General features: G+C 40.0%; 1 protein-coding gene across 1 annotated transcript in view; it reads left to right on the forward strand.

The window, feature by feature from the left end:
- igsf3 (immunoglobulin superfamily, member 3) overlaps window positions 1-25,044 on the forward strand; it is a 34,516-nt gene extending 9,472 nt beyond the window's left edge. The window contains exons 2-9 of the mRNA XM_052015329.1: window positions 1,608-1,985; window positions 4,030-4,437; window positions 7,705-8,085; window positions 9,262-9,666; window positions 13,562-13,963; window positions 14,467-14,874; window positions 15,563-15,973; window positions 21,025-25,044. Of these exons, the coding sequence (XP_051871289.1) occupies window positions 1,608-1,985; window positions 4,030-4,437; window positions 7,705-8,085; window positions 9,262-9,666; window positions 13,562-13,963; window positions 14,467-14,874; window positions 15,563-15,973; window positions 21,025-21,242 (3,011 nt within the window). The 3' untranslated portion in view covers window positions 21,243-25,044. The remainder of the gene's footprint in view (window positions 1-1,607; window positions 1,986-4,029; window positions 4,438-7,704; window positions 8,086-9,261; window positions 9,667-13,561; window positions 13,964-14,466; window positions 14,875-15,562; window positions 15,974-21,024) is intronic.
- Window positions 25,045-26,736: the final 1,692 nt, after the last annotated feature.

Consider the following 26,736-nt stretch of genomic DNA (forward strand, 5'->3'; position numbering starts at 1 on the left):
ACTCAATTGACCTTGTTAAAAGGTAAGTAGTTTGTTTTTAATTCTTTATTTAATTAATTTTATTTAATTTGTATCAGCTGTTTGTTTTAATATTACACATTCGGCAGCAATGATTGACAGAACTTTGCTTCACTTTCTTTTAAATTTAGTTCGTGCATGTACTCATTAAGCTAATGGTTGATGGAATGGGAAGTTGTTTCAAAGAGTGCCACTCTAAAGTCAGACCAAATGTCAAACCTCAACTGCAAGACTTTAGTGACTTTACCTCCGCCTGCGATCAGCAGACAATTTGAGAAAAGTGCTATGCTTAACCCTGAACCCAGAGACAAGTCTAAATCATTCAAACTTGAATTTAACTCAGTAAAAGCTATCATTTGCCTATATACAAGATGCCTCTATGTGTGCATGATATTTATCCAGCGAGTTTGTTTCAAGGAGGGAAAGATCAGGTCTATATGTGAATAAAAGAACATTTGACATTTTAGTGCTTTTAATGGTATTGATTATTGCCAAAAAGTCTTAATTACAATCTATTCCTGATAGTTATGATATAACTTCCATCATTTTCTCCTTTGTATATTTTAATCTGAACCTCATCAATATAAGCATTTAAGACTTTTCTGTCGCTTCAATCAATGAGCGATAGCTTCTTGACAGCCACTTCCTCTCCTAAGCTTCATTGACATGTCAGTCAGTCTGCTCTTGCAGCAAGTAATTCCAGTTTCAGCATTTACACACAATAGGGTAATGAGTTGTCTCATTCTGATCTAATCACAAAGAATCCTTTGTGAACTCTGAATCTACCCGCTGGGCTGTTTAGTCACAAACACAAGATGTCCTCCATATCATGCCTGCAGTTTCCACAAATGATTGTCAAAATTCCTCTGTGCTTTTTGTTACACATCAGCTAAAACACTTGTTTCATTTTTAACACTCATTGGTCCATTTTCCAGTACATAAACTGAAGGTTTTTTTTATCACAGCATATGATGAAATCATACAATTTTGGTGCAGCACAGAAGAGGTCTATTCATTTCATCAAGTCTGAGCAGGCTCTTTTGAGGAGAAACTTAATTTTGTTTCCCTTCTCATCCTTATCACCATAATTCTTAATCCATAATGTATTTATCCATTTCTCTTTTGACAGCTACTATTGAATCTGTATTCGCTACCTTATTGTGCAGTTGATTGTAAAACCTCATCACTTGTTACGCAAAGAATCTTTTCTTCATGTGATCTCTGGTTCTCTTACCTGTGTCCCCTGATTACTTCCCCATCAATTTCCCTGTATTTCCATTACATAAACTTTTCAGTTTTAAAAATTTCTATTTCACCTCATCCTAGATTTCTCCACTGTAAATGGAACAAACCCAATTTCTCCAGTCGATTCAAATAGCAATAGTGTTTGTCACCAATGTACTAATTTGGGGTGGGGGTGGTTATTCCTGATTGTTTCAGAATTGCATCAAAGTAACAATTACATCAAATCGAATACTGGGTAATTCATTCTCTTATTTGAATAAAATCCTACTTATCTTCAAAAGATTTTGTCAATGCTTTGAGAAGAAATTAGCTGAATTACCTCTCTTGTTTATTTCTTGATACAGATCTGTGCACTGCTCAAAGACAGGTGAAATTACAAGAAGGGCCCCTAATTCGAACTGAAGGACGTCACATAACGATTCAGTGTGATGTAAGCAGAACGCAGAAGTCTCGAGAGCAGAACTTTGAGTGGTTGATCACTCGTCCAGATAGGCCTACGTTTCAAGTCCAGATTATCAGCACTCAAGATTCTGGCTACTCTTATGCTATGTACAAAAGAAGGGTGGAGACCAGGGAGATCTACATAGAGAGAATCAACAATGACTCTGTGAGGTTACATATAACAAATCTGCAGAAAAGTGATGAAGGAGAATATGAGTGCTACACCCCCAACACAGAGAGTATATACTGGGGGACCTATAATGCATTCATGAATTTGACAGGTGGGTTACTTCCACTTTCTCTTCAGCTGAATTATAACTAGTCATTATTGAAAGTATGCAGCAAGGCAATTGCATCCAATTAAATATGCACCAATGTATAATTCCAATATGATAAAAATGAAGCAAAAGAATTCCAAATTTTAGCACATCATAAATCCTATTTTAACAGAAAGAATACATGATTATAAACACGTTCTTAAGAACACAAGAAATAGGAGCAGGAGAAGGCCATCTGGCCCGTCAAGCCTGCTCTGCCATTCAATAAGATCATGGTTGATCTGGCCGTGCACTCAGCTCCACCTACCTTTTCCCCATAACCCTTAATTCTCCTACTATGCAAAAATCTATCTAACTGTGTCTTAAATATATTTAATGAGGTAGCCTCTACTGCTTCCCTGGGCAGACTAACAGCAATACACTTCATGAAATGTTACTATGTACAGCACAAAAAAGCATAAAGTCAAATATTTTATAATGAAATTAAAACAGAGAATGCTCGAGGTACTCAGCAGGTCAGGCAGTATCTATGAATGTGTCCAGGATCCCTAATCGGAGCTCCATAATGAAACGCACTATATTGCTCTATTACAAAACATGCCAATGTGTCAAAATGCAACATTGTGTAATTCTATTAAATGTTTTAAATTCAATTAAGCAAGAAGTAATGCATCATGCAAGATGCAGGTAGGTTGCTTGTAAGGAAGTATGATTCCTTTGTGATTTGTGGGGGGAAGTAGAAAGAGCACGAGCACATTCACTGATCACTAAATCAAATGAATAGACATCTCAAACAAAATAAGAACAGTATTAACCTTCATTGTTTGTTTGTTGACTGTAACTCTTTGTCCCGGGGGTGACAGCAGTAGGCACAGTAGAATTAAGCCCCAGGGATAATGGACTAGAAAGTCCAGTGCATGATGCACCATCCCATTTTATTTTAAATCTGAAAAGCAATCAGCAATGGGGTTTGGCATGCTTTACACTTTGGAACATTGAGTGTGGTCCTCCGTGTACTGACAACGTTTTGCATGGAGACTGCTGGGGCCACGTCAACAATGTCAATCAATGTGCAGTGTATCATTGATGACACTCTTCTAATATTCCAGCACAAATACACACTTCATGAAAAGAAGGCCATAAATGCAAGGGTAGGGCTCATCTTTTATTTTCATTTTTGGAATATGGGTGTTGTTGACAAGTTAGGAATTTAATGCCAATCCTAATTGCCCATAAGAAGGTGCTGATCTTGAACCACTACAGTCCTTCTGGTGAAAGTGGTCTTGCAGTCTTGTTAGGGAGGAAATTCCAGGATATAGACCCAGAAATGATGAAGAACTGGTGATATATTTCCAAGTCTGGAGGTTGGTTGAGGCATGCTGCAGTGTTAGTCAGAGGACCTCTTCCTCCCTGAACCCTTGTCAGGGAGTCCAGAAGTCAAGTATCACTGGAATCTTCAAGGCGGTCTACTTATTATCCATATCCAGGTAAAGGGTCTTGACCCAAAATGTCAGCTGTCCACTTCCCCCCACAGATGCTGCCTGACTCACTCAGTTCCTCCAGCATTTTGTTTGTTGCTGAGGACTCTTGGTTTCCTTGGTACCAATCAATTTGGTTAGGAGCTTTATCAAGGACCTGAGAAGGTAGTCAGAGGTTTACTAAAACAGTCATCAGTAGTTCAGTGGACCTTCTAAAGACAGCTTCAGGTCAAGCACATTGGTGTGAGCTGGATTCTTTTCCTGAAGGGAATTAGTGAAAAAGTTAGCTGAGTAGCATTGGTATACTATTCAAGCTTTGGATGTATTCAACCATAGTTTAACTCTTGCCCAACACCCACACACACAAGCACTTTGCAGCAAGAATCCTCAGAATCTCAAGGGCAGGATTCCTGTCCAATTCAGGATGTTACCAAGTGGGAAAAACTAGATGGTTTATCGATGCCTCAAGGTAAGAGAAATAAGATCGTGGAACTATTGAATTATTGTATGTGACCTATGTCTACCCAGTGAGGAGTCTGCAAAAAATGCTAAAACATGTATTTTTACAGTTGTTCCAGACACGCTCCGTGCATCATTGGTACCTCAAGTCATAAATAAAGTAGAAGGTGATTCTCTGGAACTGGTCTGTGAAGTATCTAAACAAACACCATACCACACGCATTTGTCCGTCACATGGTACCTAAGGAAAGGAGATCAGAATATCAAGGTCATTTCTCTAACAAGAGATTTCATCCTAAGTGCTGGAGAATTATATAAGCAAAGATGGGCATCGGGAGATGTACGACTGGACAAGGTTGGAGCCACGTCATTCAGACTCACCATCCACAAGCTGCAGGTGTCCGAGCAGGGGCAGTTTTACTGCAAAAGTGTAGAGTGGATCCAAGACCAGGACAAGTCCTGGCAGGAACTGACTGAAAGACAGACTGCAAATGTCACGGTGAATGTTAAAAGCATGGGTAAGGCTCATTGGCAATTTCCTTTTTACAACTGCAGTTTTGTTAAATGATTGCTACACCTATTTAGTAAGAAATTCTTGGATAGCACATGGCGAAGTTCCAATATGTTCTTTGGCATGGTGAAATCATATTGAGAAAGACCTTATGACTACCAAGACTCAATTTATTTTCTGAGCCAGCCATATGTATATTAACACCAGATTCGTCACTGAAAGAAAATTTTGACACAAGGATGAAGAATCAGTGATAGAGAGTCCAAAGTCAGGCCATACAAGTAAAGCAATTATGTTTCTTAAATCTTGGGACAAGGTTATTAGCAGAGTTGGGTGAGATTCCAGCATTGCTGTTTCCTCTGATGGGGACCTCACCCACTGCAGGGCAAGAAATTGAGTGTTGCTGCAGGATTTGAGGCCAGCTTGAATTGGCACCCTGGGTTTATTAGCCTTTCAGTTTAGCAAGTTTCTTTGGTGCTTTCCAATGCCTAGACGAAGAAATCTAAGTGTTATACGCACTTATATTGAGTGTGATAAGGTTTGGGTTTTGTCTTGGAGAGAGTGCTGCAACAAACCAAGATGAAAAGACAATAAGAATATAGTGTAAATGGAGCGTTCTTGTTACGAAACTCTCAGAACTGTCCCAGATTGGTTTGTAATCACAATCTGGACTGATATTATCAAATGATTAGCTGCTCCCTCAGTTCCTGTTGAGTTTGGTTGTACCTGGGGCAGATTGGATACATTCAGGCAGCAAGCTGTTCATCATTTCTTGCCAAGCTGGCACAATTTTCAATGGCAAAGTTGATCATGTGCATCCAAGCATGGGCTTGCATATTCAACTACAGGCATTTTGATAGTGGGAAAATGGCATGTGACACATTACAAGGTTGGTATTGTAAGGTGCAAGATGTTGCTTTACATAGCTAGCTTTTTAACAAGGGAAAATGCATATTCTATCTTCCACATTTTCTTCTTGCATATGGCTGGAGCAACATTAATAAACTGAGTTTGATGTTCTTAACCCCCCTGCTCCAAGAAACAGGATCTTCCCTATGCACCACTTCCCCAGCCACAACCTCGTAATTTCTCTCAATCCCCCTTATACATTTCCTCCACAACCTTCCTTATGCCTTTTTTGGAGAGCAAGTTCATCTCAAGAGAGACTCCTGTTGAATTTTTAGCTATCCAAGAGGAAGCTGATTTGAATGGGTGACACCAGACGTTATATTGAAGGGAATCTGAAGCTGGAACTGAACGCACTCACTTCTCATTTTCACAGTGGTAGGGCAGTGAGCCAATGACCAACCTGTTCTATGTCACCCAGAGAACACCTGCAGTCAGAGGGGAAAACCTGCAAATTCCAAATAGACAGCACCACAGGTCAAGATTGAATGTGGGCCACTGGAGACCTAAGCTATTAGTTCTATTGGCTGCAGTATTGGGCTGCCTTGTTGCTGAGCTAAGTAAGGAAATCCATTGTTACATTCACTAACTGTATAGTGCTTTCCAAAGTTGTAAGGGGGTCTCAAGATATAAGCAAGCATGGCACTTAAAACCGCATTCTTCAAAGTGCACTCAGTACCAACCACATGTTGGAAGCTGCACTTAGTGATACCACATCTGTGCCTCTCAATTATGAACATCAATTAGCAATTATGTTGAGCATTATGCTGCTGCTGATGGCTTGGGTGAAGGAATCCACTGTTGACTTATGTGCAGCCTTGCATGCTGATTCATAATGGTAGTCCGTCATGGAGTGGTTAGCACCTCAAGAAGCATATTCATAGTGTCTCTATGTTGCAGATCAGACCCTAAGAGTGCATTCAGTATGACATGATGCTCCACCAATGCTTTGATATCCTTGAGAATTTACAAAAGAGACTCCTGGAGCATGGCTTTGTTAACCTCATTAGTACCAGATTAGTTGTGCAGAAGCTGTCTGGCAGTTCCCCACCCCAAATCTCCATCAGCTGCATCCAACAGATGTTCAGTTTTCAAATAACGTGAATCAGAAATCCTTGATATTGGTCAGCAACATTTACCAGTTCAATCAAAGCTTTTCCCTTTGATTTTTTTTAAATTACAATAAAGCAGGTCATAAATAAGAATTTATATGTGTTACTTCTATTGGATGTCATTCTGGAGGCCAGTTGAAGTAGCCATAAGCAATTACGTTGAAGATCTCTTTGACATCATTAATTATATTTGTATATTAGTGTATTAAAATGCACTCTAAACATTCCTATTTTCCCTGCTTGCAGTTGAATTGCTCCTTTTGGATGGCAACCAGTGAACAGCTTGCAGTGACTCTGACTAATAATGGGAGTGACAGGAGATCATAAGGAATAATAATGCATTGGACAGGTTAATTACAGTGGATGTGGTCTTGGATGCAGCTTTTCTGTTGATGTTAGAGACCCTGACCTTTGATGAAATACAGTATTATATTAATGGAGGGTGAATCACTGCTATTATACCTCAGCAGACTTCAACTGTTGATGTGATCAGCTTCACCTTCAGCGGTACTTTCTGGTTTAACCAGAGGGAGTATACTGAATTTTTAAGGTACTATAACATTTAAGCTTGGGGCTACACCATTCAAAAGTAAGCTTTATACGCACACTTGTTAACTCTGTTTGGATAGCTGCCAATATTGAGCTGCTTGATGGTCTTTAAATTTTGATAGGAAGAGATTACAAAAATTTGCAATGTTTAAAAATTTACATCCATTCTTCCTTGCCTTTTTGCTCCCCAAATCTGTCTCCAAGTTCTCCCTCTCTAATGATTAAGATGTGCTGCTCCTATGCCCTCAATATCTCTGGTCAAATAGTGATGAGCATTGGATTAATTTCAATTTATCTGTGGACAGGAAGTGTCTGAAATACAACAGAAATTTTTAGAAAGGGGCACCCACCTGTGTGAGCTGAGAGGAGACCCTGGAGAACCCAGTAAAGTTTCACATGCCCTAACAGTCTCCATCATTCCTTCCCCTAAAACAAATTCGGTGTGCTGCAAGGAGTGCTGGCAAATGGGATTAGTATTGAAGGGCACTTGATAGTTGGCAGGGACGTGGTTGGCCAAAGGACCTGTTTCTGTACTGTACAAGACTATGACTCTGAGTATTTATGTTGGTTACATTTGATCCTATTTTCTCCATAGCTCAAATTAAGCAGTGAAATGTTGGTTTTCCACTAAACTTATGGCATATTTACTCACTTGTCTTTCGGCTAAACCCAATGCACTAACTGGCATTCATTTTATTTCCCTACAGGTAAAGAGTTTCTTGCTCTTCTTACAGCTGCAAATGTCAATATTAATGTAGGGGGCTCACTGGAGATAACCTGCAAAGTTGAAGCTCAGAATTCTGCACAGCGTTTCTTCTCAGTGGCCTGGTTCTTGAACGACGATGAGATAGTGCGTATTGGACCGAATGCAGTTCTGTCCTTTCATGGTGAATATGGAATGAGAGAGAGTTCTGGAATGGTGGCAGTCAGAAAGAAAAATGATAAGGAATACGTTCTGAAACTTTATCAGATTCAAGTGGAGGATGGTGGGAAATATCACTGTCAGGTGGAGGAGAGTGAGAAAGCTGCATCAGGAGCGTTCTCCTCCAAGAAGTCTAAGGAGATTGTAATCACTGTTCAACGACCACGTAAGAAACACAGAAATTAACAATATTCTTATTTTTGTAGTGACTAGAATACAGTAATAGGAGAAGTAACACATTTTGATCCTAATAAGATCTCCAGTCAATAACCCTATTAAAAACAATGGATTATGCATCCATCTTAGCCAATGAAGCGAAAATGAAAAACTGCTCATTGTTCTTAAGGTATCACTATGGTATCACAGCTGATGATCTGATGAGGTTAGGGTTGGGGCTGCATTGAAAGAGCTTTGCAACTGGATTTAATTCATTCAAAGCTCAGTTAGGGGTACCTGATAGTACGTGGTGGACATATATAAAATAATTATTTAGTTTCTCTCACTTTAAGTAGCACAAACCACTAAAACAAATGTTGTTGCTCTCCTTTAATAAAGCAGTAACACATTACAACAGCAGTTGTGATGACTCTAATGTAAATGTACTGGGGTCCACCAGGGAGAGACCTCCATCCATTCAGTGCTGCCTGGCTTTAATCCAGGCTGTAGAAGTAAAATTACACTTTTGGTCATTTAAGATAAGATATCTTTATTAGTCACATGTACATTGAAATGCGTCTTTTGCATAGAGTGTTCTGGGGGCAGCCTGCAAGTGTCACCACGCTTCCAGCGCCAACATAGCATGCCTGCAACTTCCTAACCCGTACGTCTTTGGAATGTGGGAGGAAACTGGAGCACCCAGAGGAAACCCATGCAGACATGGGGAGAACATACAATCTCCTTACAGACAGCAGCTGGATTTGAACCCAGGTTGCTGGCACTGTAAAGCATTATGCTAACCACTACACTACCATGCCTGCCCTTTAGAATTTCTACAAAGCTGTAATATATAACAACATCTTACATTCTCTGGTAGTCCGTAAAATGCTTATCATTCCACTGTGTGAGCAAGACCAGATACCTTCTTTACTATCTTTCTTATTCCTCTTTCAACTCTTTATTGTACTCTGCTATTCAGTAACTGAGTAACAGTAAAAGAGTCAGAAATGTATGTTTTTTTAATAAGTTGGATGTTTGATAATGTATTGGTGATAAAATAAGTCACAGAACTTTTGACCTTTGCTATCTAACATTTTCAATAAAATCTTAGATCTTGTTTTTCTCTACCAAGTATTCATTGCCTAAAGTACTGCAGACATTAACACCACCCTCTGTTATTTCACAGAAGCCAATCTTAATGTGGTGATCACCAGTAATACCACTGAGATTTTGGAAGGTGGTTTTCTTCAGTTTGCCTGCAATGTTCATTCAGAAGCAGCAACCTATGGCCAGCTCTCTATTGTTTGGCAGTTCAAAAACAAACAGAACATAAAGAGTGATGTAATTGAAATGAACCGGGATGGTGTTCAAATTACTGCTGAGCCCTATCGTGAGCATCTCATTCATGGTGATATCAGAATGGCAAGAGTGGGATTGGATGTTTTCACTTTGGGAATTTATAATGCCTGGACTTCGGATGAAGGACTGTACTCTTGCAAAGTTACGGAATGGGCAGTAAAGGCCAACCAAAATTGGCAATTGATCGGAGAGTATGTCAGCAATGATACAGCGGTGACTATTAAATCACTTGGTGAGCAATTCCGTATCAAGTATCTATGTTAGTTGATTTTACCATAAGGAATTGCTGGGCTTTCAGTTGGGCCTGGATTGTTTTTTTTCAATTGGATGATTCTTGTGTGTAGCTGAGGCAGACCATGCTACATTGAAAAATAAGAATTTCACTTGTCTTGGGGAATTAGCTTAAGTAATGGATTGTTGGGGGAAAAAACGAATGGTTTATTGTGTTTTTTTTAACATTAGAAGAAATCCTTTTTGGGTTTTATGCACCATTTTAATTGAGTAAATTACTAAGGAAGTGAAAGTTTGTTGGGGTAAATTTGCAGAAATCATTGGATTAAAGCTTCTGCATCCACATGTGCTCATTAGGCTATGATTAAGCTGGGAAATCCACTTTGTAGTGTATTTGTCCTTCTGTATCACAGGGTGCTGCACCCACAAGTTATTGAACCATCATGTTTATTTACTTAGAAAATATGTTAAATTAAACTAATTGCAGGAAAATAACATCAAATCAGTGACATATTTTGAATGTCTAATTTATAATGGGTTTGATATGTGTGGCAATGCCAGCAGTTCTCCATTAAGCTGGAATTTCCCTGCTCGGGTGCGAGGAAAATGTAACATTTTTGAACAAAGTCAAGTGCAAAAGCTGCAAACTTTTGTCACTGATTGCACGACTCCACTTGGCTGGTGAAGAAGTGTGTAGTTGTGGCAACCCTCAGCACATATTCTGCTGAATCCGCTCCACCAACCTACACGAGGTTAGATCTGGCACAGGGATGGCTCTGATTTCAATGGGATGAACGGCTGTGAGGGATGAGGAAAAGGATATCCTTTAATTGTTTAAGGTAACAAATCTTTTTAAATGCTTCAATGATTCCATTTATTAATAGACCATAGAACACTACAGCACAGTACAGCCCACAATGCTGTGCCAACCTTTTAACCTACTCTGAGATCAATCTAACCATTCCCTCGCACATACCATTTTTCTATCATTCATGTGCCTATCCAAGAGTCTCTCAAATGTCCCAAATGTATCTGCCTCTACCAGCACCCCTGGCACTGTGTTCCACACACCCACCGCACTCTGTGTAGAAAAAAAAACAACTTACCTCTGATATCCCCCCCCCCCCTGTACTTTCCTCCAATTACCTTAAAATTATGCCCCCTCATGTTAGCCATTTCTACCTTGGGGGAAATAATCTCTGGCTGTCCACTCAATCTATGCCCCTTATCTTACACACCTCTATCAGGTCACCTCTCATCCTCCTCCGCTCCAAAGAGAAAAGCCCTCGCTCGCTCAACCTATCCTCATAAGACATGCATTCCAATCCAGGCAGTATTCTGGTAAATCTCCTCTGCACCCTCTCTAAAGTTTCCATATCCTTCCTATAATGAGGTGACCAGAACTGAACACAATACTCCAAGTGTGGTCTAACCAGAGATCTAGAGAGCTGCAACATCACCTCACGGCTTTTGAACTCAGTACCACGACTAATGAAGGCCAACACCCCATACGCCATCTTAACAACTCTATCAACCAGCACGGCAACTTTGAGGAATCTATGGACTTGGACCCAAAGATCCCCCTGTTCCGCCACATTGCTAAGAGTCCTGCCATTAACCCTGTATTCTGCATTCAAATTCAACCTTCCAAAGTGAATCACTTCACACTTTTCTGGGTTGAACTCCTTCTGCCACTTCTCAGCCCAGCTTTGCTTCCTATCAATGTCCCGTTGTGTCCCTCAACAACCTTCTACACTATCCACAACACCACCAACCTTCCTGTCATCTGCAAACTTACTAACCCACCCTTCCACTTCCTTACCCAAGTCATTTATAAAAATCACAAAGAGCAGGGGTCCCGGAACAGATCCCTGCGGAACACCACTGGTCACTGACCTCCAGGCGGAATACGCTTCATCTACAACCATCCTCTGTGTTCCACGGGCAAGCCAATTCCGAATCCACACAGCCAAGTTTCCCTAGATCCCATGCCTCCCGACCTTCTGAATGAGCCTATCGTGGGGAACCTTATCAAACGCCTTACTAAAGTCCATATGCACCATATCCACTGCTCTACCCTCATCAATGTGTTTTGTCACATCCTCAAAGAATTCAATCAGGTTCGTGAGGCACGACCTGCCCCTCACAAAGCCATGCTGACTATCCCTAATCATGCTGTGCTTCTGCAAATGCTCATAAATCCTGTCCCTAAGCATCATTCCCAATAACTTGATCACCACTGAAGTGGGACTCACTGGTTTATAATTCCCAGGGTTATCCCTACTCCCTTTCTTGAACAAAGGGATAACACTTGCCACCCTCCAATCATCTGATACTACTCCTGTGGCCAGTGAGGATGCAGAGATCACCACCATGGGCTCAGAAATCTCTTCTCTCGCTTCCTGTAGTATCCTGGGATATATTGCATCCGGCCCCAGGGACTTATCTATCCTAATGCTTTTCAAAAGTTCCAGCACATCCTCCTTCTTAACATTGACATGTTCTAGCTTATCAGCCTGTTTTACACTGTCCTCACAAATGTCAAGGTCTCTCTCACAGGTGAATACTGAAGCAAAGTATTCATTGAGGACCTCCCCTACCTCTTTCGACTCTAGGCACATGTCTCCTCCTCTATCCCTAATTGGTCCTACCTTCATTCTAGTCATCCTCCTGTTCTTCACATACAAGTAGAATATATTGGGGTTTACCTTAATCCTACTAGCAAAGGCCTTCTCATGCCCCCCTCTAACTCTCCTAAGCCCCTCCTGGCTACCTTGTAACTCTCTTGAGCCCTGTCTGATCCTTGCTTCCTAAACCTTAAGCAAGCTTCTTTCTTCCTCTTCGCTCGATATTCCACATCTCTTGTCAACCATGGTTCCTTCACACTACCATCCTTTTCCTGCCTTAATGGGACAAACTGATCCAGAACACCATGCAAGTGGTTTTAATAACTTTTAAAAATGAGTCTTGATTACTGTTTTATTTGGAATGTTCAGGAGCATTCAATTTTTGCTGCTTTAACAGTTGGCTAAGCTGGGAGTTTAGATCAGCAGCCAGGCAGTTAAAATTTCTCACCCCTCCTCCTTTCCTCTATCTACTGGCCGTCCTCCCTCTTCACTCTTAGACCTGATGCAGGGTTTCGACCTGAAACATCGACAATTCCTTCCCACCCCCCAACAGATGCTGCTCGACCTGTTGAGTTCATCCAGCAGATTGTTTGTTGCTGCAGTCAAAGTTTCTCCAGTGTTTTTGTGTGGGAAGGGCTTGTGCTCAACCCTCCAGTCACAGTATTTGTAGAGGGTCCTGCATCAGCTGAGCACCGAGGTAAGAGCCGAGTTTTCCTGGCAGGTTGGCTTTGTGAAATATAGAATTTTTTTAAAGATATTTATTTATTAGTCATGTTTACATTGAAACTCACAGTGAAATGCATCTTTTTGCGTTACTGAGAATGAGCTGGGGGTAGCCCGCAAGTGTCGCCACGCTTCTGGCGCCAACATAGCATGCCCACAACTTCTAACTCGTATGTCTTTTGGAACTTGGGAGGAAACTGGAGCACCCGGAGGAAATCCATGCAGACACGGGGAGAACGTACCAACTCCTTATAGACAGCAGCCAGAATTGAACCCGGGTCGCTGGCGCTGTAATTGCTACGCTGACTGCTACACTACTGTGCAGAAGATAGTGTGACCTTTCATCATAGGACAGGTGTAGCGGCTTGCTGCTGACAGCAAGTTCTGAAACAAGGAAGCTGATGTCATAGTGTCTTGAACAATTATTGTCCCCTTTGGAAACACCTGTGCTATGCTTTACTTCAGGCTGATTTCAGTTTGGGATTCACTGAATGTTTTCAGCAGAGCTGGTGACCTCCATTAATTTCGCTTTTTTAATGTTTCCAGACAGCATCTTTAAAGTTACTGCCATGACCCGTACACCATCTGCAAGATATTATGGTACATTTGAACTCCAGTGTTTAATTCAGCCTTCAACCCTCCGCCATCTGCTAACAGCCGTATCCTGGAAATTCCAACCTGCTAATTCTAATGATAGCTACCACCTTGTGACTTTCACTCATGACACTGCGATCTTGTGGGGAGACAAGGGATTGAATTTTAAAGGGAAAATGATAGTAACAAAAACAGCATCCAATTCTGTCCGGCTGAGTGTTTCCAGAGCCAGCAACCTGGAAGCTGGGAAGTTTTTATGTAATGCAGAATTGTGGCAAAGACAACATGCGGATCAATGGGTCATGAAAGCCAGCACAACGTCAAACATCCTGCAAGTGGTGGTTAGTCCCCCAGGTAAGGTTGCTTTTTATTCTTGACATGTTCATAGTCTGGCTTACTGTTTATTGCAAATAAGAAAAGTTGAATTTGAAGATTATATAATAACACTGCGCAAATCTGACTTGAGCCACGTAATTATAATTCCAGATCAGTGCAATAGGTGACAAGGTTTTCCGTGATTTGCATTGTCCATTTTGCCAGAGTTTTTCATAGTCGTTTCTGTCTTTATAAATATAATGCTTTCATCTACAATGTCTAGAATGCCGCCTCCCTTTGAGTTATCAGTGAACTTGGATTACCGGCTTTCTACCTCTTCTGTTAATTAATACCATGATTCGTTGTTGTCCCAAACTAGATCTAGGTTATACCCTGATAAATTGAAAACTCGCTTGTTGTTGCACTTCTCTGTTATGCAACCAGAACAGTATGAATTGACTCCATCATGGTTTGCCATGAGCTAAACTGGTACAAAGAAGTACAATGAAATTATATTGATGTACTATTTTCTACTTTTGTAGTAAGTCTCTTGGAACTTGCGCAACAAGATACAACCATACAAAGAAAGATTGGTGACGTCATTGAATTCGATTGTAGAATATCTGCTCAAACGCAGAATGATTCTCAATTCTCAGTCACCTGGTTCTTCAGTAGGTCACAAGGACAAAAGGAAGCTCTTCTGAACATTAATCGCAATAATGTCATTCAGTACTATGGGGAGTTGCATACCAATGATCGAAAGAGGATGAAATTCCAGGTTGAGAAGACTTCAAATGATCTTTACAAACTAATTATAGAGAGAACTGATGCAACCGATCAAGGGGATTACTATTGTCATGTCACAGAATGGCTTTTGGATCCCAACAATATTTGGTATCAAGTGGGAGATGCTGCATCAGCAATAACAACTCTTCAAGTGCATACACCAAGTAAGCAAGCTTTTTAGTAAATTTCTCTTGGCTGGAACTGATGCCCCTAATTTTAAGGCTGTGTGTGGTTTCTTTCCCTCTGACTCAGAGTGAATTGTACTCCTGCAATTATGTTACACAGATGTATTGACCTTGGTGGAGAAAAATAGAAGCATAGATTCGACAGGAATAACTCCACCTTTTGCACTTCTCATGCTTGCTGCTTGACTGGCCTGGAAAGTTTTAGGTTTCTAACTTAAAGCTAGGGAAATCATAGAAGTGTTCCTTTTATACTGGCTTTCTAAGATAAGCCCCTAGTGATCAGAAAATTGCCCTTCTTGGTGTAAACTAATCAGATTTCTTTGTGTAAACTAATCAGCTGCCAGGGGAAGTAGTGGAAGCAGATACTATAATAGTGTTTAAGAGGCATTTAGACAGGCACATGAACATGCAGAGAATGGAGGGATAGGGATCGTGTGCAGGCAGTTGGGATTAGTTTAATTCAGCATTATGGTCGGCACAGAAAGGGCCCATTCCTGTGCTGTACTGTTCTATGTAAATATTTTCAAAGCTAATCTTGTAGTTGAACCCTGAAGAAAATTATGTTCTAATTATGTACTATTTACGTTCTCTCTAGGTTTAACCCCAGTGCAGTTTCTATCACTTCAAATCAAGCTTCACTGTTTTCTTTCTTTTGTTGGTTCTGCAGATGCAAATCTACAGGTTTCTGATGATAACAAAACTGTATTGGTCAATGAGGATGCTGATTTTGAACTTGAGTGCCTTATTATCAACCAAACGGGGGCCCAATCACAGTTTTCAGTTACCTGGTACTTTCAAAATGAGGAAGTTAAGGCCCAGCAGAAAGAACTTCTCCAAACTGATCGCAATAATGTCCTCCAGTACCATGGCAGCTTGAAGACAAATTTTCAGAAGTTAAAATTCCAAAGTGCAAAGGTTTCCAACAATAACTACACACTGATCATCCGGAATGCAGCACTCAGTGACAGTGGTATTTACTTTTGCAAAGTGGACGAGTGGATCTTGAGTCCCCAGAATCAATGGGCTATTCAAGGAAGTGATCAGTCTGGACTAACAACCCTTCGCATCCAAGCATCAGGTAACACGGGCAAATATTTTACCAAAATCAACATATTTTATTATTCTCCCTCTTTTTTAGGACCTGTCTGTGGAGAAATCTCATGACAACATCTAAAAGAGAATTCTGATTGAATTGTTTTCGCACCTCCCCAGTTCTAATGAAGGATCTTTGACCTGAAAAGTTAACCCTTTCTCTTTCCACAGAAGCTGTCTGGCCTGCTGAGTGTTTCCAATATTTTCTGTTTTATTTTGGATTTCCAGTGTCTGCAGCTTTTTGCTTTTGGATTTATCTTTATCCATACTTGAATCCTAGTTAAAAGAAAATTTGTTCTATCTGTAAATGATAATGAGGTCTATGGAAGTATTTCATTGGCAATAAAGTATATTAGGAAATTCTGAAGTAGCTGCAAGCTTAGCAATTGCACTTCTTTCTTTCTTCCTTTTCATTGTCCTCAGTCTTGCATCAGGATCCTTGAATACCAAAGCTTTTCTCACCAACTTTCTTTAAGTTTGAGTTTCAGTGAAACATGTAATTATCCTAAAGGTATACTTTGAATGAACAAAAGCTTTCTTGGAATAATTTAGATGTTCACATTCAAAAATCCTTGTATATATTTGAAAAACTGAATGTTACCTTCAGAATCAGAGAGCACAAAAATGGGCCATTTGATTCAGCCAGTCTATGTTGGGATTTATTCTCCAGATGGGACTTCTCCATTTTATATAATTGTATATAGTACTCTAAATGTAGTTTAACTAAGTTTCAATATGTGCGTAGCATAACTTCTCTACTTCTGTCTCTCTAGAGATAAATATGTAAGCTTAGTTCACTTTTATTAGAGCCTTATTGACAGAGATCATGATTTGAGTATTTGTATTGCAAAATCTCCTAGTTCTTCTAGTTCATTTAAATTCCACAAATAATCAGTGGTCTCCTTTCAGCAGAAAAATTTAATGCTTCATATATGTGTAGAAATTCATTTTTGTAAATCATATGCCTGTTCTGAAAAAAGGTTTATAACTTGTTGCATTCCCTTCACTTTGGATTTACCTCAATAACGTGGGGGTGTCATCACTAAATTTAAAAATTATATTTGTGAGTCCAAAGTCAAAACACTCGCTATCTTGTCTGACTGTACCCTTTACGCTTTATCCATTTGCTTCATATCCACTAATTACACATGCTGAGACCCTACTCAGTTAGTTTTGATGTGGAACCATCTCAGAAGCTCTTGGAGATAGAGATAAATTACGTCGATTGTGGCAGCCTTCTCTACGTTTACATTTTCAATGAATCTATTGAGGTCAAGCCTAACTCTTGTGAAATTAGCACTGATTATTCTTTTTTTTTGTTTCTTGCTGATTCTGTGTTCTTTTTTCAAAGGGATTCCATTATTTTTCCTATCACTGAAATTAAGCTAACGGGACTATTGTTCTTTGGACATTCCCTATTTCCCTTTTCAGATATCGCATTACTCAAGCTAGTGTTCAGGCCCTCTTTTGAAACTAATTGTTATATTTGTGTAATTGTCTCTGGTAACTGTTCCTTGGATTCTTTTAACACATTGGAGTAATCCATTCAGATTAATACTTTGATTGTCTTCATTTGACTAGTTTATTTAATGTTTCTCTTTTTATTTTAATTGTGGTTGTGTAATTTTAAACTTGTGTTTTGATGTCATTTTTGACTGATCAGCCTCCCTGATAAATACTGAAGAAAAGTCATTACTTAATATCTGTCATTTTAGTATTGTGATCTGTGATTTCATCCTGTTCATCTAATAGTGGTCTCACTGGTATTTCAACTTTTTTTTTATTGATGTCGTACAATCTTCCACTGTTTTAATTTTTTATCCTTTGCTAATTTAATTCCTGTTATTCTTCTTTGTTGTCCTAATTGATTTTTTAAAAAATTGTCTCCTAATCTTTTGTAATCTCTCTTGTCATGCTCTCCCCTGCTGTTCATGTACATAACTTAACTCTTTCCATGTGCTATTTTTTTTCCTTTTGCATCTTTATTCATCCATGGTGCTTCATAGGGGCATATTTTGTTCTTTTTTACGTAGCATATATTTTCCTGGACTCTGGAAGCTGATTTAAATATTCCTATTTGTTGTTCTATCTCATTGTTTGCCAATAATGTTCTGTATTTTATTGACCAGGTTCTATTCTCATCCCCTCGGCATTGCCTATCCTCCAAATTATTTCCCTGGCCGTTATCTTGCCTATGTCCTCAAAAATTATCTTAAAGAATTTATATTATGGTCACTATTGCTTAAATGTTTACCTCCTCTTACTTCTGTTATCCACTCATTCTCTATTGCTTGATCCAGTAGTGAATCCTCCAAATTTCTTCCATAAAATACCATAAAATACAAACAAAGTGCTGGTAATACTCGGCAGGACAAGGAGCATCTGGTGAGAAAGGAAAATGGAATCAATATTCCCGTCGAAGACCTTTCATCAGAATAGGGGACGGTTAAAGAAAAAGAAAGCTTCAGGATGCAGACAAAAGGGGGGAGGGGAGAAAAAAAAACAAAGGGCTGTGATAGCAAAGATGTTAAGTGACTAATGGGGTGGTTGCACAAAGTGAAAGAGTGTGGTCATCTAGTGAAAAGGAGTCCTGTACTTATTGTAGGAACTCTATTCCCCTAGCTCCTTGGCCAGCACTTCCAGCCAATTAATTTCAGGTGGCTGAAATTCCTCATTCTCTTTTTTTTACTCATTTCCCTAATCTGTTTACATACTCAAAATACATCAGGTACTAGATTTGCTTTTATTAATGATGCAGCCATGTTAGTGCCATATCATTCAGTATGTACTGATATTGAAGTATTGTCGACGTTGATATTGCCTTGGGGCTACAAACACATGAACAAAGACCAAATCTGCTGTTCTCACTGGCTTTTGGCACATAATTTAATTACTTCTTTTATAATCTCCCCTTGAAATGCATATAATTATTTCGAGAGCTCTTTATCACATCTAATGTTTCATTATTCAGTGGTTACCTTCTGCTTTAACCAACTCATTGATGCTGTTCTATTTAGTAAGATATAATAAGATCATTGGCATTAAAAAAAATCAGTTAACTTATTGGGATTGCAGTATTTGAAGTGTGATTCTTTTGTGCACTTCAGCTAAATGAAAAGATGTGGAGCTTTGCTACTTGTCTTTAGATGAACTCCTGGTAATAGAACTACTTTTTGTAGCTTGATTTTGCAATATGGTTAGATAGATGAAGTGGGAGTTTTCCTCTTGGTGTAGTCAATGCTCTTGTGGTGCTTTGCCACTTTGAGTCCCTTAAATAACTGTACCCAACTGTTTGTGCAGCTTTGTCCTTTTGGAAGGAGCAGGCTTACTTATGGACAAGGAAAAATTCTGGCAATAGATCCAGTTTGAAGGATTATGCACAGTTGAAGATAATGGGGTTTGTAAATCAAATGTAAACTGCTATTCTGGTAGCTGCCGAGGGGTATTTGGTTTATCTGCCAGATTGAGTCTTTCGAGTGAAACAGCTGAGTTCCTCTGACTTGTTATTCTGAGAGACATTCTGCTTTATATGCTCCTACTATAACATTGCTGTTGGGCAACACATTGGGCAATTTACTCATGAGTATGTCATTTGGTTGCCATGACATTATGGCACTGCTGTAGCAGAGTGTTGCTCAGGTGATTTTATAAGTTATTTTTTTGGGTTCTGGACATTGCTGGCATGGCCAATATTTATTATCCATCCCTAACTTCCCTTGGGACTGGGGCTGATGGGTTTGAAGACAAAAAGACCAGGGGAGAAGGCACAGTTGGCCATTAGAATGGAGGGGAGGGAATAGGTAAACTTGTGGCATTTAGTACTGGTTGGGCCTGCGAAGGCTACTCGTGTGTCAGTGGGCTGACTATCGGAGTCAGATGGTTGGTGAGTCAGGGCTGTGGTTTCCCGTCATTGGATTGGGGGAGATTAGTTCAGGTGACTGATGGATGGGAAGGCTGGGTGATCAAAGGAATGGGGAGGAGCCAGGACAGCAGGAATCCCAAAGGAGGTTAAGTAACTTCAACCCCAGAAAACATTGTAATTGCATTGTGCTACTTTCCTGAATTTCTAGGTGAAACTTTTATTACATGAGTGGTGCCTGTCAGAGTTTAAGGCTGTTGAGTCAAAGGAGGATCTGAGTGTCATTGTAGATAAACTCTCAGGGATCGAGGTCACAGGTGCACACTTGGCATGAAGGCCAGCTGGTCCTTTCCTATCCTCTGTCTTCCTCTGTTGGGATGGCTTCTACTGCCACACACAAGCCAGTGTTTCTCCAGTCTCATCTCAGAACGAGACCTCCAAGAAGAGCAGTCAGCTTCTTTGAATCACCGCTGTGCTTGAATGTCTTTCCTTTCTTCAATCAATGAAATCAAAGATCATGTTGAATGTCTGGATTGTCCAGAACTTAATACAGTTTGATCATGACTACTTCTGCATATTCTGCTGCAATTATACTTCAATGACCTGTTGATTTATTAATTACAGCGCTGTGGAATTGATAAATGTTTTATGTATTAATACTTCAATGTCTTTATTGTCCATTTATTTATTGCTGAAACAATTGTCGAATGCTACATGGCGCTTATTACATATTTAGATCCCACAACCTAGTAATGATATGTGTGGGCTTGTCTGCAAATGGCATGGACCATTTGTACTGAGCCAGGCCTTCACTGGAAGTGAAAGTCTGGACCACCCCTTACTCCGTAGGCCATTTTCGACCCTGACATCCCTGCCCCAACAATAGCAATCTGTAAGAACGGGGCCAAGGTCTTTGTGTGGTTCAACTCATGCAAAGCGTTTTCTATTGTCCACAATGCCTTCAGACTCGTGCGCGGTACAAAATTGGTGTGGGGGCTGTATTACTAAAACACTTGAGTGGTACAATATCCAACCACTGGATGATTAATGGTGATCTAGAATGGAAAATGTGTTTTATAAAAATGTATTCAGGAACTAGAAGGGGTAGATTGTAAGTTATGTGGTTTATTGTTTCAAAGAACTTCATAATTTCTAACCGTTTATCCCTTTATTTCTAGCTCCTACACTTCACTCAAAGGCCTGTGCCTCACCGTTCTTCTTCTACTTCATATTTGTCTACCCATTTATAATCTTTGTAGCTCTTATCATTCTTGCTGCATACTTTTATTGGAATCCGAAAAAACCACCGAAACCTCCTCAAGAAAATAGTCTATGGACACCAATTGAAACAATCATTGCTGATCCGAAAAGTGATGTAGAGGCAAGTGTGATATAACGTATGGAGTTATTTTTGTAACGCTCCATTGTTGCTGGAGGAATCACCAACAGCAGCAAAATAATATGTTGCAAGTGAGAAGTTCACATGTACCCAACCAAAAGAAACATTAACACAAACGAAATCTGAAGCCATCCAGCCAACTTGCATATTAGTTGTCTTTATTTAAAAATTGGCATCAGCTACTCTTGCCAAATGAGAAATGTATAAACACATCTTTACTGGTTGTTAGAAGCTACTTAAGTTCAGCTTTCCTCTTGATTCCTGCACCTCTATTGTTTAATTGATTTAACTTTATTATTGCCAGTATTAAATGTTCTTCTGCTTTCATGTTTCACTTCCTAAATTGAAATCGTATGACTATGTTTTTGCAAATACTTTTGTTTTGCAGTACTTCAGTCCTTTCCATGTATTGAATTTGTTGCCCGCATTGCCCCAAATCTCGAGCACCAGGGAATAAAACATTTCAAGATAATCTCAGAGAACTGGGTTGAGTGAGCAATTGAAGAACAATACCATGTTATGACATAATTGGACTTATCCAGTATATGTCCAACTCATGAACTAAATTTCTAAATCAGTAGAGAACAACTTGATGATATTCTGAAGGTACACAGTGTATGGTCAGATCTCACCCTGTGGCCAATGTTGTTTTTGAAGTATGGAACTTGATAAGCAATATTGGAAAAGAGACGCATAGAGGACGGTAAATTGAATCCTGACAAAAACCCAGCAGGAATAGTCCAAATGGTCCCTGGAGCCTGCTCTGCCATTCCATGAGACCATGGCTGATCTTGTAACTTGAGCATCCTTGCCTGCTCAGTCCTCCAATCCCTTTATTCCCTTGGTATCCAAGAGAAGCAAAAGAAAAATTCCAATTGATAAATGACAAATTCAGGCTCTGTGCACAGAGTCCTTGAGGCACTGTGTAGTCAGTGTTCAAAATGAACTCTTGTGTAATGCAACATGAGCTAAATCCTGGGATAGATGGGATCTAGATGGGAAAATACCATTTGTATTTATCTGGACACTTTGTAATCTCAGGCTGAGAGATACTTTACGTGGAGTGGATGAGGAATTTAAAGGGCCAAACAAAGGTCATTGATTGTATTAAATGTTTTGTTAGGTTTATTGCTTTTTAATATTTTTGTATTTTTATAGAGAGATGTTACCTTTACCTTTTAAGATGTATGTGTTTTTTTTTTAGCCCATTGCTTTGAACATGCAAAGATTGATAAATATAGAAAAGGGCAATATGGCAGATCTTAATAAGTGCAAGAAGTATCTTGTGCAATTACCAGTGGAGAACAGTTAGATGGATCTTGAAGGAAAGCTATAAGTGCAACAAAGTCTTCAAAGGGATTTGAAGAAGATGACTTTTTTCCCCCTCTTATTATGGGGAGGTTGTTGGTGTTTTTACCCATCTTCTTGGCACGAGAAGATGTCAGGGTTGTTTGTATAGGTATGCAGTCTGTCATGTGCGGAAAAACCAAGCATTTGGTTATAGTAAACCTCAGGAGCAGCAAAACTACCGAATCCCCTACAAAAACAAAATGCTGAAAGCACTCAGCATGTCGGGCAGCATCCATGGGGAGAGGAACGGAGCCAACATTTTGGGCCAAGAGACCTTCATCAGAACTGGAAAAGTGGAAAAAATTGAGCACGTGTTAAGTTGCAGAGATGGGGAGGGCAGAGAGAACACACAAAATTTCTGTGACCAAAGTCGTCAAAGTAGTGATTACTTTAAAAATGCGTAATTAGAGACAGAAGAAAAAGGAAAGAAACAAATTCAAAGTACAGCCACATCTGTGGAGTAGGGGAAAATTTGATGGTTACCTGAAACTATTATGTTCAATATTAACTCCAACTACAGAATTCCCTGGCTGTTGCCAGTTAAAGGCAAAACTAATGATGAGAAATTGTTTACAAAGCACTCCATGTCCATTACTTTTGGCTAAAGAAATGCAAGAAAGTGTACCAAAGAGATCAATGGACATCGTAGTTGAAATGTCCAATCTTGCTCGTTGGAATGGAGTATAACCAGGCACCACTGCCTGAATAGGGTCCAGATTGGCAGTCAAACTGTTTAAGGAACTGCCTTCTGTTGGAAGACATCCACAGTCAAAAAGTACAATAGGAATGGTACTATCTGTGCAATTTGCAATAATTCAAACTTTTTACACCTACCTCTTTCAAGGCAAGCAGTAGAATCATTTGCAGTCTTTACTAATTTATTACTGGAAAACTCAACTGCAGGGACATAATTAGAATAGGTGTATGCCCATGGTTCAATACGTGATGTCTTGTTTCCTACATGGTATCAAAGGTGCATCTGAAGTCTAAGGGTGGATTTAGAATTAATTTGCCCATTCTGGCTGCAATCCCGCCTGGCTCTGTGTTGTCACCATGAGGGGGAAGCAGCCAGGAGCCTCATTAAAGTTTGTAAATCAGAGTCATATGACAAGGCTGGAGCAAATACATGGTACAATTGAGCAGTACATGTGACACATAGGCTCCACATTTTTTGTGAATGGCCCATCCAGTTGTCCTTAGAAGGACATGTTTGAAAACTAGCGTTTTTGGTGGGAAATTTGGCATGGGTGAGGGGGTGGTGGACAGCTAAGTGAGTGATGCTCAGAGAATGCCATTGTGTCCCAGAGCTGATATGTCGAGGCAGGGTCTCTGGTTGGTTCTTGCATGTATATGAGGCCCATCTCTAGAAATAGCTCTGGCATCTAAGAATTAAATTCAGCACTCATTTCTCAGCAAAAGGCATTGGGCTAGAAGTATTTGTGTAGCACAACCCTTTTGTGTGCTAAGATAATGAAGTTTATTTTAGATATGTTTGTCAAGTTTGCCTGGGTCTTCTGAGTATGGGTCATGTAGTTCCAGAGATTTGTTCTTGGTCCACCATGTCTATGGAGTGCATTGTCACAGAAGCTGCCAGGGACCCATATGGTATTTCTTTTCACTTATGACACTCATGGATGCTGTAGGCCAGACATACTAATGAAGGCTGTAACTAGAGTGTTGAGACCTGTTTCAGCATTGGTTTAGGAGCACCAGGCTTACCTGCTTCCTTCCCAGTGAGTCTGAGAAGTCAATCTTCTTGCAGGGAGGTCTGTCTTAAGAATCTAGCCTTGTATTCACCCTCTCTCCCACCCACCCCCACTCGGTGCTGTGTTTCTGGGACCATGCTTGGGTATCCGTTTTAAATCTTTCCTTCAGACACAGGCATGAGTGCATCCCTGCCCCCACCTACATCTAATCCTCCCACTGCTTGGATGTTCTAATGCTGCTTCATTCTTCAATGCCAATCCTTCTGATACCATGACAGCTCCCACTGTCTACTGCTCCCTAACTCCAGGCCCAACTCTGTTTATCCACACTGCCCCATCTCACCCTGAACTACCTCCACCAATGTACATATTTCCAGACATAGGCTTGACTCTTCTCTGAAATAGAATTTTGTACCAGATGTCCTTGTACTAACCTGGTGTGTTCCCACCCCACACTTCCATCCCTGCACAGTGCTGCTTTAATGCACCTTTAGTGACCAGAATTTCTAGGTCTATAATTTCAGAAGAGGTGAGAAGAAAGAGAAATTATTGCCTCAGGAGAATATTAAATGAACTCCAGACATTGCAGCCTGCATCTGATTTTGTATGTCTGCAATCTTTGATATATATGGTCTTACTCTGACTTTCACTGAAAAACAATTCATTTTGTATTGCTTCTAATTTAAAATTTATGATCGTTTCTTATGTTTTCAAGGAAACATTGTTGTAAAATTTCATCTTACAAAAATAAAGTAAGAAATAAAATGTGTTTGATTCTGTCACTTATTTTAGAGAGGATGGCACTACATTTAACTGATGGAAGGCAAGTGAGTAATGAAATGTGGGAATGAACATAAAATATGTGTACTTACGGTATAATGCATTGGACAAAGGAAATAACGCTGAGCTCCAGCAGAGCATCTGAGCTCTACACCAAATCTGCATTGCTGCAATGCTAAGACTGCTTAAACATAACAGAATTAAGCAATGGAACATGATGACAAATAATACTTTATGATGGTCCTTTGATGCTTTTGTAATATTAGCAATGCAGTAATAAATGGAAGCCAGGATAGGTCTCCAATCACATTTTGGAAAAGCAGGGGATCTGCCATAAGTTTTAAACCTGAAAAGCCCAGTTCTTGATTCTGGCTCAGATGGCACTTCAGTCGATGTTTCTATTTTTTAATCGGGAGATGAAAATAACCAACAAAAGAACAAAGAACACTCAACATCAATGCTGACCTCTTTCCACCCACTGAGAGGCCATTATCTCTATTGGAGGTTGTTAATGCAACATATTTTAAACTCCTTGTGGTATTCAGTTCAGCCTGTAATTGGTTATTTGCTAGAATATAATCTACATCTGTTTATTTTAAACTTCCCATTTGCAGTGATGAGATCACACAACTTCTTCACAAGGCAGCACTGGAAAAGGGGTTGTGAAATTGTGCAGATGTATTTGTGGTTCTTCGCCTTGGGTGTGATGTTGAGGAAGGACTTCAAGTAGCACGCAGGAGAAAATGTAATTAGCAATATATTTTCCATCTGTGTAAGATTAACTGATGACCTGAGCAAGGCATAAAAAAGGGAAGGGAAAACGCATCTTAAAGTTGAGGTAACAAACCACACACAGACTAATTTCAAGAGCAGGTGAACAAATCAAGTAACTCATTGCCCCAGAAATCCAGCACCTGTGCCTTTTTAAAGGGTTTAATTGCCGCTTTGTTAGTTCTGGATGGAGTTGGCCTGTTCCGAGTCAAGAAGGTTGACAGTTGAGATGATTATGTTGCAGGTGCTTCTCTTTTAACTGTCTTTTGATATGGTTTGGCTGCACTGATATGGGGATGCCTTGGGGGCGGAGGGAATCGAGGAGGTCCGCCTTCCTGAACTTTACTGACGAGCAATATCTGGGGCGCCTTTGTTTAACAAATGAGAATGTTGTTGAGCTTTGTTAGCCATTCATGAAACTTCGTTCATTGCCTGCATCTATCGTGTTCACCATGGTGCATATCTTTTATGCTGTGGGCTCCTTACAGGCTGGAACAATATTATCGGCAAGGTTTCCAGTGCAATGTGATATCAGAGAAGCCAACCAGGATGTGAGTGCCAGCAAAGACACCTCTGTCTCCTTTCCTATTGGCAAGGTGAGCAGGATGAGAGAGCACCAAGCTTTGCCTGAGGTAATACAGACGACATCCATTTGGTTTGGATTGGCATCATCTTCAATCAATATGAATGACTTTCCATTTTCTTGCTACTAGTTTGCAACATCGGGTAGTGCATCAAGTGGGATTATCCTGTCAATAAGTGTGATTTGTTATATCCTACTTCCTTTATCATGCTGCCATTGTTCCAATCGGAATACCGAACTCATCAGGTTAGCTTTTGAGTGCCAAAGAATATACCCACTGGCCTTAGCTTGTCATTCCTGT

This window comes from Pristis pectinata, chromosome 4, assembly GCF_009764475.1.
Source record: "Pristis pectinata isolate sPriPec2 chromosome 4, sPriPec2.1.pri, whole genome shotgun sequence".
Lineage (NCBI taxonomy): Eukaryota > Metazoa > Chordata > Chondrichthyes > Rhinopristiformes > Pristidae > Pristis > Pristis pectinata.